The sequence below is a fragment of the Ovis aries genome, chromosome 2, assembly GCF_016772045.2.
Source record: "Ovis aries strain OAR_USU_Benz2616 breed Rambouillet chromosome 2, ARS-UI_Ramb_v3.0, whole genome shotgun sequence".
NCBI lineage: Eukaryota > Metazoa > Chordata > Mammalia > Artiodactyla > Bovidae > Ovis > Ovis aries.
The window spans coordinates 28,664,901-28,679,798 of NC_056055.1; the positions used below are offsets into that span (position 1 = coordinate 28,664,901).

The 14,898-nt window shown below is 46.2% G+C and overlaps 1 protein-coding gene across 7 annotated transcripts in view; it reads left to right on the top strand.

Annotated features, from left to right (window-relative positions):
* IPPK (inositol-pentakisphosphate 2-kinase) overlaps positions 1-14,898 on the top strand; it is a 60,150-nt gene that overhangs the window by 8,164 nt on the left and 37,088 nt on the right. For all 7 annotated transcript variants that reach the window (XR_009599139.1, XM_042243012.2, XM_042243013.2 and 4 more), the window contains exons 2-6: positions 473-520; positions 2,598-2,693; positions 6,126-6,192; positions 9,308-9,429; positions 10,317-10,406. Coding sequence is in view for 6 of the 7 variants with exons in the window: in XM_042243012.2 (XP_042098946.1) it covers positions 473-520; positions 2,598-2,693; positions 6,126-6,192; positions 9,308-9,429; positions 10,317-10,406 (423 nt within the window). In the remaining variant the exon portion in view is untranslated. The remainder of the gene's footprint in view (positions 1-472; positions 521-2,597; positions 2,694-6,125; positions 6,193-9,307; positions 9,430-10,316; positions 10,407-14,898) is intronic.

The window sequence follows — 14,898 nt, forward strand, 5'->3', positions numbered from 1 at the left end:
AATAGTTTCACACTGACAGCCCTGTCCTGTAGTCTTTTTCACTTATCAGTGATGATGGCTATACCTCTGTGTCTGTAAATATGGATCTTCCATATTTTCTGGTAAATGGCTACATAGTATTCCATGGTCTGGAATACGTCCCTCTTTATTTACCCATCCTACTGTTGCTGGACATTTAGGTTGTTTACATTTTATTTGGAATTGTAAACAGTCCTTTTACATGCAGCAGCTAAAATCTTCTGTGCATCTTTTTTCCTTAAATCACTGGGAGTGGCCTGACTAGGTCAGAGAGCATAGGTTTTCCTAGCTGCTCTGTGTCCTCAGACATGTGGCCCAGTAATGGCCCTCACTTCTTCCCTGTGGCACTGGGTGTCCCAGGCACTGCTGAGGACAGCTTTTTCTCCACAGCCGTCTACCCTTATCCCCAGGCTTTGTGTGGGTACTAATCAGACTCTGTTTTATTTTTCAATAGCGCTGTGTGGTGCTTCGTTTTCTGAAGTTTCCTCCTAATAGGAAGAAGGTAAGATCAGCGGATTTGCCACCCCATCGTTGAAATAATTATTTAAGAAAACTTTGATTTTTTTCTGATGCAAAAAAGTATTAATGCTAATTTTAGAAATTTGAACATGATACAAGCATTCAGTGCTGAAAGCAGTGTGCCCATCATTCCTGCAGGACCCAGTGCTTTGACCTGCTGGGTCATCACAGTTAGTCCCTGGGTAGTGAGTCAGGAGCCTCCCAGACTAGTTCAGAGAGCTCTGCTTATGACTGGGAAACCCACGGCTTCGCTTTGCCATGGCGATTTCCTTACACCCCACTGCCTCAGTTTCCCTATCTGTGGAAGGCTAGCTATGAAAATGAAGTCTGTAATGCTGTGGTAGACAGTGTTACAAGTCACAGCTGGCAGTTCAGATGGAGCGCTGGGTTTCTGTTCTCTGAGTCACCTGAGCAAAGTACTGTGGGTACCCTTAGAAAACCACTGTTGTTCTGCTGTGTGCCTGCTGACCCCCGAGCTGCAGTGTCTGTCTACCTTGAGGTGTGATGTTGCCATGGTGTTTATCTAAGTGGCCACAGAGGTCAAGATGCACTAGCCCTGTGGGAGCCTTTCGTCTTTCATGGCCAGTGGGGAGGGCATGATATGAGCATAGACTCTATCTGAAAAGGGGAGAAAAGGCCGGAGTTGCAGGTCACACCCACACAGTGGGGCAGGGCCGTGGTGCTGGATGGTGAGTGGAAATTGGGCTCAAGATCAGGGTGATGGAGACATGAGTCACCATCTCACCTCATTTGAATTATGGCGAAACAGCCAGAAAAGATGGTGAGGTGGATGCCTTATGGGTGCCAACGGTGGCTGATTGTGCAAATGAAAGGCACCCTTGGGGGTTAGTTTCATAGAATGAGAAGAGGGGCCCAGGGGAGAAAGCTGAGCCCGTGGTCACAGTGGGACTGGCTGCAGTGAGGTCTGGGGCCGGTGTGGTCGGTGCAGAGAAAGATGGCTCAGGCTAGGGGGGAGGGGCAGCTGCTGAAGAGAATCGTGTGGGGAGGTTCTGTTTCTGTGGAATCCAGAAACATTTCAGAGGCTGCCTCTAGTCCTCTCCCCTCCCCCCGTCCCCCACTCGGGGTCTGTGGAGCCTAGCCTTGGTGAAGGGTCAGAGTCCTCTGGATGCCTCTATTTTCAGTTCTTTCTGTTTACGTTTATTGAGGTAATGTCCTTCAAGGCAACAGTTTGCTGTTGTTTGTTTGTTTGTTATATAAATGGCTCTATGTGATGCCAGCTGCATTATTTGTGGGGAATTGTGTCTGTTAATTCTGTCAGTAATAAGACCTTTATGTCAGAAGCCTGTGGCACAGCTCTACAGAAGCACTGGGTGTGTTCTGGAGTTTTTTGCCAGGCGTCATCCTAACGCAGTAGTGCCTTGGGGTGCAGGCTGTGGTCTGCCTGTGTTATGGTGCATGCCTAGCAGCTCAGACCAAGACCTTCTCAGAGCCTGAGCCGTGTGTCAGGCACCTCTGAGCCTGCTGTTGGAGAAGACAGCCCTCTCGCTCCTGAGTGAGACCTGTGATCAACCCTTTGTCCTTCTTGCCTTGGGTCAGAGTGAGGGATACGACATTGATTTTCTGTCTCACCTAAATCTCACAGCTTATCGACTCTTTAAGAACCTCTGGGGTAAAAGTGTTTTATTTCTACATTTAGAGGCTGAAGAATAAAATCTAAATATCTAGAAATTTTGGGATGGGAAAGATTTTTAAAGTCAAATCTCTCAGAAGGTGTGCACGGGCCACAGGTGGATTCCACCTGTGTTCCTGGTGTGAGGAAGGCAGGGCCACAGATATGGTTCTTAAACTTACAGCTTCGGAATCACATGGGGCCCTGAGTAGAATGCAGAGGTGGTCCAGGGGCCCTTGGGGACAGAAACTCCATCGAGAGTGGCAGTCTTCGTGGTGGGGCTTACCTTCCTCTGGGTCCAGGGCCACTGGTGGTTTTTTGTGGCCACGTACCTGGTGGCCTTGTGTGTAACAGAGGCTTGTGGTGGTGTCGGAGTCCACCTTCTAGGAGCTCCCAGGCATTGAGGCCTTCTTGTCCTTCTCTTTTACAGACCTCGGAAGAGATATTTCAGCACCTGCAGAACATAGTGGACTTTGGCAAAAATGTTATGAAAGAGTTTTTGGGTGAGAACTATGTTCACTGTGGGGTAAGTGATCTTTTTTCAACGTAGTCTAAATTCATGGGCACATTCTATATCAAAATACCAACTCCTCAATTATAGTTTGAAAGTTTGTATAACCCCTCATGTTAGTTACAGAGTTTCCAAGCGCTTTTCTCATTTTTGCCCCATGAGGTAGCAGAGCAGATCCTGTTATTCTCATTTGCAAGCTGAGAAGCATGGGATTCTGAGATACTTTGTCAGACCTTAACTTGCCGGGACCCCTGGGACTCCACCACTCCACCCTCAGGGGGGCATTCAAGTTGGTGAGAGCTCTTGAGTGAGGTCCAGGCAGCAGCCTGGATCTTTGATGGGCACCTTAGAGCAAGGTAGGGAGGAGAGTGGGCCCCCGTACTGGGAAGTGTGACCTGGTCTCGTGGGAGGTCACATGAGGGGTGGTGGCTCACGAGGGGTGGTGGCTCACAAGGGGTGGTGTGCTCACGAGGGGTGGTGTGCTCACGAGGGGTGGTGTGCTCACGAGGGGTGGTGTGCTCACGAGGGGTGGTGGCTCACGAGGGGTGGTGTGCTCAGCTGAAGCTCACGTGGGCTGGTGGCTCCGCCTGCCTGCAGGTGGTCTCTGTTGCTGGCTTCTTCTGGTCTCAGTTACGGAGAGGAGTACTTGTTACAGGGAGGTCTGCTGTTTGGATGCTCATGGAGCGGGCAGCATAACAAGCCTCAGTGGAGTGGCCCTGTGCCCCTGGCAACCTCAGAGCAGATGGCCGTGGTCCATGTCTGGGACAGTCATTCCTACGCCTTGGCTTTGATCCCTGCTGCGCCTCTGCTTCTGCTGGCCTTACTGCTTGTCTTAGACCAGAACCCTGAACAGATGATTAGATTTGCCGTTTTGAACAGAGCAAGCAGTACTGCCTGTTTCGCAAGTTCTGTACCTTGTGTGCATCTTGAGAAAAATGCTGCCAAGAAGGTTCAGTGAAAGTTTTTGTGAAGCTTAAGGATCGCCTGGCAAAGTAGAATTTTAAGTGGCTCTGACAGCAAAATGTCCTCCTTTGACAGCTTAGGATGTACTGTGGGTGGCGCTTCTCTGGGTTCCTTAGGGCTGTGATCTTATCTGAGGACTGGGGCTAAGGATCCTCTTCCAGGGTGGCCCAGAACCATGGAGCCTGCAGTGTGGTGCTGGCTTTTGACCTGCTGATGGGGGCTCAGCAGCTCCCCGTGTGGACTCTCTGCAGGGCTCTGAGCATCCTTGTGACTCGGGCCTGGCTCTTCCAATGCGTAGTCTGAGAGATGACCTGTCAAGAAGTTGTGTCTGTCATTTCCACAGCATCCTGGGGTCTTCACAGATCAATTCTAGGCAGTATGGGACTACACAGAGGCAAAGGCCACTGAGGCCATCCTGGGGGCCGGCACCACCCCTCCCCAGCTGTCCTGTTAAATTATGGAAGCCTGAGACCCACCTCCTGTGAGAGCCTGAGTAGCTGTGTGCTGGCCGCCTCCTCCTCGGCCTGGACGCTGTCTGAGAGAACGCAGCTGTGCCGACTGTCAGTCCTTCTTGGAGCGAGAGCATGCTCATCTGGCCGAGTGGGAGTGTTACTCTGTCTCAGGGGCTCTAGGCCTTTCTTCCAGGAGGGGCCAGTGGTGAAGAAGAGTGGTGAGGAGCTTGCGGTTCCAGCCTGGCAGGTGGGAATGACACTGGGCTGTCCCTTCAGGGCCTAGGGCACGCTCTAACTCCAAGTTTGATTCTGTGTGTCCACAGTGGACAAGGCTCTGGGCCTGTGAGGTGGATCCACAAGGTCACATTGTGGGGATATTCACCCTGTTGACATACCTCCTTTGCGTGAAGACACTGCCTGAGTGAAACACAATCTACTTTTCCTCCAGGTGGTGAGAGGACTGCCGCTCAGGCCCAGCACTGTTGAATGTGGGATACAGAGCACATCTCTGGTCCAAATAAGACCATATTCGGGCAAAATCAGCATTTTTGCCTGAAAACGATATGGTTTTCTCCTCCTGATGATATGAGCTAGGTTAGAGGGGAGCCCTGTTAAGAGCATTTCCCTCTTCTGTGTCCTGAGATGAGAAATGACTAGCCCAGTGAGAGCAAGGCTCAGACAGAGAGACCGACACACCCCTTGTGCCATGCTGCCTCCAATCCTGCCTGGCTGGTTTGGGGACTGATCTGGGCCTGTCTTCATGTGAGCTGGAGGTTAGGACAGTCTGGGAATGACTGTCCCAGACACGGGGAAAATTCCATCACGCAAAGGGTGTGATGGAGAAGGTGTGGCATGTAAATGGACAGGATCCCAGCATCCTCTTTCTAGGCCAGTCTCTTCCATCCCCTTAGGATTCTTTTTAAGTCAGAATTCTCCCACCCTGGAAATACAGGGAAGATGGTGAGCAATGTGGATTAAATAGAAACTCTTAGTTTGGGAGATTGCAAAGAAACAGCAAAGCAGAAAGGAGTTGCTTCTTCATTTCTTACCCAAATGCACCAAATATTAGCTATCTTGTAGCTGATGGGGGCACAGGATGTCCACCTGGGGATTTATTTTTTTAAAGATTATTTATTTTATCAGGCTGTGCTGGGATGTAGTTGTAGCACATGGGATCTTCGATCTTTGCTGTGGCATGCGGGATCCTTAGCTGCACCTTGCAGGATCTTCTCAGTTGTGGCATGTGGGATCTAGTTTCCTGACCAGGGCTCAAACCCTGGCCCGCTGCATGTGGGAGTGCGGAGGCTTAGCCACTGGTCCATGAGGGAAATCCCTTACCCAGAGATTAATATTTGATCAGACCCTGCTCCTTGAGCTGCTTCTCAGATGGGAATGTGAGAAGCCTCATGTTGCCTGAGGAGACAGTTGGTGAGGAAGTTTTTGCAGGCAGAGGGCTGTCTCAGGCCCCTGCTCTGCCATCCACAGACCCCTGGAGAAGGAGGATGAGGTCACCTTGAGAACACAGGAGCTGCCTGAGGAGTGTTCTCTGGAGACTGATTGTGGGTGACATTGGGCACGCTGCTAGCCACGGTCATTGTGGACACCAGCCACCCTGAGGAGGGCCTGTTCCTGTTAGTGCACAGAGACGTGTGCACTGTGGATCCTTCACAGGACAGTCAGTGCAGGAGACACAGGAGATACAGGTTCGATCCTTGGGTCAGGAGGATCCTCTGGAGAAGGAAATGGCAGCCCACTCCAGTATTTCTTGCCTGGAAAATTCCATGCACAGAGGAGCCTGGTGGGCTATAGTCCATGGCATCCCAAAGAGTTGGACATAATCTGGACATGTCCTTAAAATAACAGAGCAGCTTTTATTCCCAAAACTCACATGCTGAGTGTTTTTTAATGTGGTAAAATATACAGAACATAAAGTTTACCATTTTAAGCATTTTAGAGTCTGCGGTTCTGTGGCATTAAGTACGTTTGCCTTGTTGTGTAATACACACTGAGTATTTCTTATTTGTTCTTACAGGAAGTTGTTCAGCTGCCTTTAGATTTTGTGAAACAGCTTTGTTTAAAGATACAATGTGAAAGACCAGGTAAGGGTTTCTAACTTACAAAATTTATAATATTCCATTTGAAGTGTTTGATGTTAGGCAGATACAGTTTTTAGCAACTTTTTTGCCAAGAACTTCATTATCAGGGGAAGAAATCCTAGGAGTTTGTGAATACAATTCTGGGTGTCAAATATGTAGATCACTGCAGGGACTATATGACCAAGAACTAATTCATAAAAATAATGCTTTCGAGGGGAAAAAGGTAGCTGAAGGGGTTGGAGGAGAGTAAGGGAAGGGAAGGTGGGCTCTAGGGTGGTCTGGAGGAGTCCAAAAGAAAACCAGAGCAGACCTAAGCTGTGGAGGGTGGGCCAGGCCCTAGAGGAGGGCAGTCTTGAGGCCCTTCTTTCAGAAGCCAGCACCACCCAGCCTGCTTATCCTCTTGAGGTAAGCTGGGAGACTTGAGTTTTTGTACTTCCCACCACACCTCACTTACTTCCCTGAACTCTGGGAGTTGGTGACGGACAGGGAGGCCTGGCGTGCTGCAGTTCATGGGGTCATAAAGAGTCAGACACAACTGAGCTACTGAACTGGAACTGGATTACCATACATAGCTTCCCCCATCACCACACATGACTTCTACCCAGCAGTAGAAATGTACCCCGCCCTCCTCAATATATACTTGCTCCTCCTCACCTCCCAGACTTTCCCCCTTCACCTTCTGTACCTTTCCCCGCTGGCCATACCTTCCCCATCACCACTAATATGTTCCTCCACCAAACCAAGTACCATAAATAGCAGCCCCCATCACCTCCAGTACCTTCCTCCATCACCTCACATACCCCCCATCATCTCACAGACCGCCCCGATCACCTTCGCCAATCACCTCACATACCTCCTGCATGACCTCCCATACCTTCCCCCAATTACCTATCTTCCCCCATCACCTCACATATCTTCCCTCATCATGTCCCATACTCTTATCTCATCTCTCATACCTTACCCCATCACTTCCCATACCCTCCCCTCATCATCTCCCATACCCTCTCCCCATCATATCACATGCCCCCCCATCTCCTCATACTTCCCTGCATCACCTCCCATGCCTCCCCTATCACTTCCCATACCTTCCCTCATCACCTCACCTACCCCCATCACCTCCCATTCCTTCACCCATCACCTGGTATACCTCCCACCATCATCTCCCATATACTCTCCCCATCACCTCACATACCATCCCCATCACCTCACATACCCCCCATCACCTCCCAAACCTTGCCCTATTACCTTACGTGTTCTCTGCCCATTATCTCCCATACCCTCTCCCCATCACCTCACATGCTTCCCATCTCCTCACATACATCCCCTATCACCTCATGTATTTTCCCCCATCCCCTCACAGACTCTCCTCCATCACCTCCCATACCTTCCCTCATCACCTCAAATATCCTCCCCCCACCTCCCCACAACCCCCCATCACCTTCCATCCTTTCCCCTATCACCTCACATCCTCTCCTACCATCCGACCATCTCCCCTACCCTCTCCCTATCACCTTACATACCCCCATCTCCTCATACACCTACCCCATCACCTCACATATCTTCCCTCATTACCTCACATACCCTCCCTCCCATCACCTCATATATCACCCCTGTCACCTCTCATAACGCCCCCCGCCCATCACTTCACATAACTTCTCTCCCATCAGCTCAGATATTTTCCCTCCATACCTCAGGTACTTTCCCTATACTTATTTGTCACAGTAATGATACTAACCATGTTAAAGCTTTTCCTTTCACAGTCAGAGACAGAGATGTAAAATTTATGTTGTTAAGGAGTGAAATGTCTCCCCCTAAATCACAGCCAGGCGGTCAGAGTGTGTAGTAAGCCAATATGAAGTTTTTTCTGTATTTGACTAGGAAAATGAAAGAGAACAGGGTGCTGTGCCCTGGAGCCCCTGGTTTGGGGAGCACTGAGGAGCAGGGCTTCATGGGTGGAAACGGCCGACGAAGGGGGAGGAGGCAGCAGCCCTGTTCAAAACCTGGATTGTGTCTTGGCTCTATTTTCCTCATGTAGACAGACTGAGGCCTGCTGTGATTCTGCCTTCTAGTTACTAGCGCCACGTGGCATCATTAGTTTTATAATCAGCAGTTATACTACTTAACAGTAATAAGACTGTCCCCTGTTGTAACAGTGACTCATACTCAGCCTCGTTGTGTGGAAGGAGGAAAGGCGACTTCTCTTGGGATCTAGAGGCCATATCTTATGTGATTGTCTACAGTATAACTTCTAGTAGTCAGTGCTGAGGAAATATTAGTGTTTGAATATTCTGCAGGAAGCTTTAAAAGGAAGGTAGTGGCTGTTGCCGCCTTCCTCTCTGAACTCCTGGGTTAAGGGAGTCAACAGAATTGGGGGGCAGTTTCCGAGATCACTCTCACTTTTGATGGCAGCTGCATATTTGAGGGTCCCCAGAACCAACCTCAGGTCTGATAATTTGCTAGGAAGACCCACAGAACTCACTGTTACTCTCATGGTTATGGCTTAGGGACACAGACTAAAACCAGCTGAGAGAAGAGGGGTCAAGATTTTTGCTAGGGCTTGGGGATATAGACTGGAGAAGGCAAAGGCACCCCACTCCTGAAAAATCCCATGGACGGAGGAGCCTGGTGGGCCGCAGTCCATGGGGTCGTGAAGAGTCGGACACGACTGAGTGACTTCCCTTTCACTTTTCACCTTCATGCATTGGAGAAGGAAATGGCAACCCACTCCAGTGTTCTTGAGAGTCCCAGGGACGGGGGAGCCTGGTGGGCTGCCATCTGTGGGTTGCACAGAGTCAGATACGACTGAAGCGACTTAGCAGCAGCAGCAACAGGGCATGTAGACACAGCTGGCCACCTGTGTGGCTGCCCTTAGCCTCCAGCCCCTCCGGAGGTGGAGCTGGTACTACAAGGTCCAAGCTCCTACCAGGAATCACAGCGTTATCCTCATGTGACTCTAGGCCCTTACGGAGACTCCTCAGGCAGGATAACCCAAGCGTTAGAGGTGGCCTCCCCAAAGCAGAGGCTGAGTTGGTCCTTTCCCAGCAGGAGCCCAGGCTGCCATGGAGTTGTCTTGTCGCTCTCGCTGACCCTCAGTTATCTTCCTCGCTCTGTTTCTCAGAATCTCGCTGCGACAAGGACCTGGACACGCTCAGTGGCTATGCCCTGTGCCTCCCCAACCTAGCCAGACTGCAGACCTACCAGTTTGCAGAGCGCCGGCCGATTCTGTGTGTGGAGATCAAGGTAAGTATTTGTTAAAGGGGAATGGTGTTGGGGAAAAAGGAGAAATTGTAAATCCATGGGTCATCTGCCTGGAGTGCACTTTCCCCACCTTGCGGGGGGCCTACAAAGGGTGTTGCTTGTCTAGAGGAGGTCAGTGATTACTGGATCAGGGTCACTCCCCGGCTTCAGCTCTGTGGCTCCCTGTCCAGCGTGGCCACCTGAGTCTCCCTCAGGAAGCCTCCCAGGTATCTCGTTGTTTCCTTTCTCCAAACCTCTGCTGGTGATTTCTGGGTCACGCTCTTGGCTCTGAGCACTCACACTCCGGATGTTCACTGTGGACGGCGTTCTGCTTCTCTAAACAGAGGCTAGTGTCTCAGGCGTCACAAATGATTTGGTGCCCTGACACTAGGCAGTGGTCTTACATATTATATGTGAAAACTCTGGATTTTAAAAGACAACCAGAATTTCAGACATTCTGGGATCCTGGGAACCATCCGATGAGCACCATTCTGTTCACGCAGTCTTATCAGAGAGACCGATGGTTCTGCTTCTAGGAGCTGAGTGTGGGACAGATCTGCACTCCTGGAGGCTTTCCAGTCTTGTTCTGTAATGAAAACACAGGGTTACTCTGTGTTGCACCTTGTCAAGTGAGCAACTGAGGCCTCGTTGTTCTTCTCCAGTGAGAGTTCTGGGTGGATTCTCCAGTGGCAAAGAGATATTTATACGATACAGTGAGGGCGGCATCAATCCCCTCTGGGGACTGAAGATACAAGCAACTTTTGGGAACGTTTGTAGCCAACACTTCCTGATTCTCCTGGGAGGTGCACTTCGTTACCCTGTGGTTATGTGTCTCCCTGAAGGTGTCTGTCCTCTCCCTAAGCGTGTTTCCTTCCGTGTCTGTTTTGCAGCCCAAATGTGGCTTCATTCCCTTCTCCAGTGACGTCACCCACGACATGAAGCACAGGGTGTGTCGCTACTGCATGCACCAGCACCTCAAGGTAGGAAGAGCAGGCCAGCTGCTCTCACTGCTCAGGGCCTTGGGCTGACTGGCTGGGTCATCTGAAGTTTTCAGAGGAGTAAAATAAAACAGAGATACTGTTTACTTTTTATTTCAAAACTAGTTCATCTTTTTCTTCTTAATTGAGATGGTTATACATATCCTAATGTTTACCCTTTTAAAGTGTATAATCCAGCAGATTTTAGTCTAGTCGTAAGATTGTGCAACCATCACCACTATCGAATTCCAGAACATTTCATCACCTCAAAAAGAAGTCCTGTGCCCATTAGCAGACATCTGTAGTCCTGCCAACCCTTGGCAACTACCGAATCTGTGGATCTGCTTATTCTGGACATTTCATACAAATGGAATCACACAAATTATGGCTTTTCGTGACTGCCCTCTTCTAGTTAACATAATATTTTTGAGGTTGATACATGCTGTGGCATTTATCAGCACTGCATTCTTTTTATGACTGAATAATAATCCTCCATTGTACGGGAACATCTTGTTTACCCATTCATCTGTTGAGGGACACATGGCTTTTTCATTTTGGCTACTGTGAATACCGTTGCTATAAACGTATGTGTACATGTACATGTTTGAGTCGCTTTTTTCAGTTTTCTTGGGTATATTCCTAGGAGTGGAATTGCTGGATCTTGGGGGAAATTCTGTTTAAAGTTTTGAGGAAATGGCAGACTGTTTTGCGTAGCTATAGCACAATTCTGTATTCCCCCCAGCAGTGAACAGACGTGAGAGGTGGATCATAAAGAAAGACCATAAATGCAAATTTTGGGAGATAGCGCAGGACAGGGAAACTTGGCATGTGTAGCTCAGAGGGTTTCAAAGAGCCGGACGTGACGTAGCAACTGGACAACAGCAGCAGCAGATGCGAGAGGGCTCCAGTTTCTCCGCATCCTCGCTCCCCCAGCACTGATTATCATCCCTGTTCGTGATCATAGTCATCCTAATGGATACAAAGTAGTATCTCAAGTGATTTTCATTTGCATTTCATTGCAAAGGTTACTGATGTTGAACATCTGTTGGTTTGCTTATTGGCCATTTGTATGTCTTCCTTGGAGAACTGTCTATTCAAATTCCTCACCCATTTTTGAAATGAGCTGTGATTTTTTTAGTTGTTTTAGGGGTTCTTTGTATAGTTTAGATATTAATCTCTTTATCAGATATGTGATTTGCAAATATTTTCTCCCATTCTGTCAGTTGCCTTTTTACTCTGTTGACAGTGTTGCACAAAAGTTTTAAATTTTGAAAAAGTCTGATTTGTCTTTTTTTTTTACTCTTGTTGCCTATGCCTTTGCTTTCATATTCAAGAAATCGTTACCTAAACTAAGGTCATGTGCTTTTCCTGTATGGTTTCTTCTAAGAGTTTTATAGTTTTAGCTCTTATGTTTTGGTCTTTGATCTGTTTTGAGTTAGTTTTTATATTTGGTGTTAGATAAGGGTCCAGCTTCATTCTTTTACGTGTGATATCCAGTTTTTCCAGCACCACTTGTGAAAAGACTGTCATTTCTCCATTGATTGGTATTGGTGGATTTATTGACCTTTTATGTGAGGTCTTAATTCTGACCTTCTTTCTATCGGTCTGTCCTTATGCCACTCTTGTTAAAATCAGGAAGTATTAGTCTTCTAGCTTTGTTTTTCTTTTTCAAGATTGTTTTGGCTATTTGAGGCTCCTTACAATTACATATGATTTTGAGAGCTGGATTTTTTGTAGCTGCAAAAAATTGCAGTTGGAATTTTGTTGGAATTTTGACAGAAATTACAGGAAGGTGTAGATCACTTTGGATAGTGTATAAGTGTTAGTCACTCAGTTGCATCCAACTCTTTACAACCCCGTGGACTGTATAGCCTGCCAGGAACCTCTGTCCATGGAATTCTCTAGGCAAGAATACTGGACTGGGTGGCCATTCCCTTCTCCAGGGGATCTTCCCAACCCAGGGATCAAATCTGTGCCTCCTGCATTGCAGGCAGATTCTTACCATCTGAGCCACCAGGGACGCCTTGCCGTCTTAATAATATTAAGTCTTATAATCCATGAACACAGCTGTCTTTCCACTCATGTAGGTTTTCTTTCATTTCTTTCAGCAACATTTTATAGTTTTCAGTGTACCAGTCTTTTGCCACTTTGGTTAAATTTATATGTAGGTATTTTATTCTTTTGGAATGTTGTAAATGTTATAAATGGAACTGCTCCCTTAATTTCCTTTCTGGTTTGTTTATTGCTGGAGTGTAGAGACACAACTCGTATGTGTGTTATACCTACAACTTTGCTGCATTTATTTATTAGCTCTGGTAGCTTTCTTTGTATATTCTTTGGAATCTTCTATGTACAGAATTTTGTCATCTGTGAATAGAGTTTTACTTCTTCCTTTCCAATATAGATGTCTTTAAGCTTCATGATTTCCAAGAAACCAGCTGAGATTTTGACAGGGAATCAATGTGCTGCACATTTGTGTGGGAAGTGCTGCCCCCTCACCAGTATTAGTACTCTGTGAATGCAGGGTTTTTCATTTATTTAGATCTTTAATTTCTTTCAGAAATGTTACAAAGTTTTCAGCATATAGGTTTTATATTTCCGTTGTTGAACTTATCCTAAATGCTTTGTTCTTGGAGATGCCATTGTAAGTAGGGGCTTTCCTGGTGGCTCAGATGGTAGGAAAGCAGCCTGCAATGCAGGAGACCTGGGTTTGATCCCTGGGTCAGGAAGATCCCCTGGAGAAGGAAATGGCAACCCACTCCAGTATTCTTACCTGGAGAATCCCATGGGCAGAGGAGCCGGATGGGTGATAGTCCATGGGGTCGCAAAGAGTTGGACATGACTGAGTGACTAAGCATTGTAAATAGAATTTTTAAAAATGTCATTTTCAAGTTGTTTATTGCATAGAAATATAATTAATTTTTTGAAATAAATATATGTATATAATTGTGATGAGATATACATGACATGAAATTTACCATCTTAACCGTTAAGTGTACAATTAAGAGGTATTAAGTACGTTTACATTGTTGTACAACTCTATCATTACCATCCATTTCCAGAATGTTTTTTGTTTTGTAAAACTGAAACTCTACATCCATAAAATAACACATTTCTTCCTTTCTCAGGCCCCTGGCACCCACCATTGTAGTTTCTATCTCTGTGATTTTGACTACTGTAGGTACTTCATATATGTGGAATCATACAGTATCTGTCCTTTTGTGACTGACTTATTTCACATACCATAATGTCCTCAAGATTCATCCATACTGTAGCTTGTATCAGAAGTTTCTTCCTTTTTTAAGGCTGCGTAACATCCATTGAACGTGTATAATCTATTTGGTTCATCCCATTCATCCACTGATGGTCACTGGGCTGCTCCCATTTCTTGCCTATTGTGAATAATACTTCTGTGAACATGGTTGTGCAGATATTTCTTTGAGGCTCTGCTTCCAGCTTTTTTGGGTATAAACCCAGAAGTAGTAGTGCTGAGTCATATGGTAATTCTGATTTTAAGTACAATATTATATAGAAGTAGTAAGAGTGGCTATCCTTATTTTGTTCCTGGTCTTGAGGGGTAAAGCTTTTGGTTTTTCACTGTAGAATGTAATGTTCTCACTGTAAGTTTGTCAAATTTTTTTTATTTTTAGAGTTTTGTTTTTTAAATCGTGAAAGAGTGTTAGATTTTGTCACATGCTTGTCTTGCATCTGTTGAGATGATCATGAGGTATTTTCTTCTTTCTATTAATATAGTGTATTATGTTGATTGATTTTCATATGTTGAACCACCCTTGTGTTTGATAGATAAATGCCACTTGATGAAGGTGTGTAATCTCTTTAGTATGCTACTTATTTTGGTTTGTTAGTTTTTGTTGAGGATTTTTTTCTTGAGGGATATTTGTAGTTCTCTTTTCTAGTGATGTTTTTGTCTAGTTTTGGTACCAGGATGATAATTGGCTTGATAGAATGAATTCAGAAGATTTTCTATCTTTTACTCTTCAATTTTTGGAAGAGTTTGAGTTTTTCTTTAAACATTTAGTGGAATTTAGTAGCAAAGCCATCTGGTCCTGGGATTTTCTTTGTTGAAAGATTTTTGATTACTGATTCAGTCTTTCGTTATGTCTGTTTAGATTCTCTATTTCTTCTTGAGTCAGTTTTGGTAGCTGTATGTTTCTAAAGAATTTGTTCATTTCACATAATTTGCTGGCATATAATTGTTCACAGCATTCCTCTAAACTTATTTTTATTCCTGCAAGATGGATAGTACTGTATTTTCTTTCATTCTGAGTCACTTGAGTTCTCTCTTTTTTTTTCTTGCCATAAGCAATTATTCTGCTAAATGATTTTTTTCACTTAAATAATCCTTGAAGATTGTCATGTATCTGTCAAGGCTTTTTTGTTGCGTATTTGGATAATGCATGTATAGATGCACATATCCTTTTTTCTTTTTAAAGCAAGTTACTTCATATGCATTGTTCTGCCAGTTGCTTTTCTC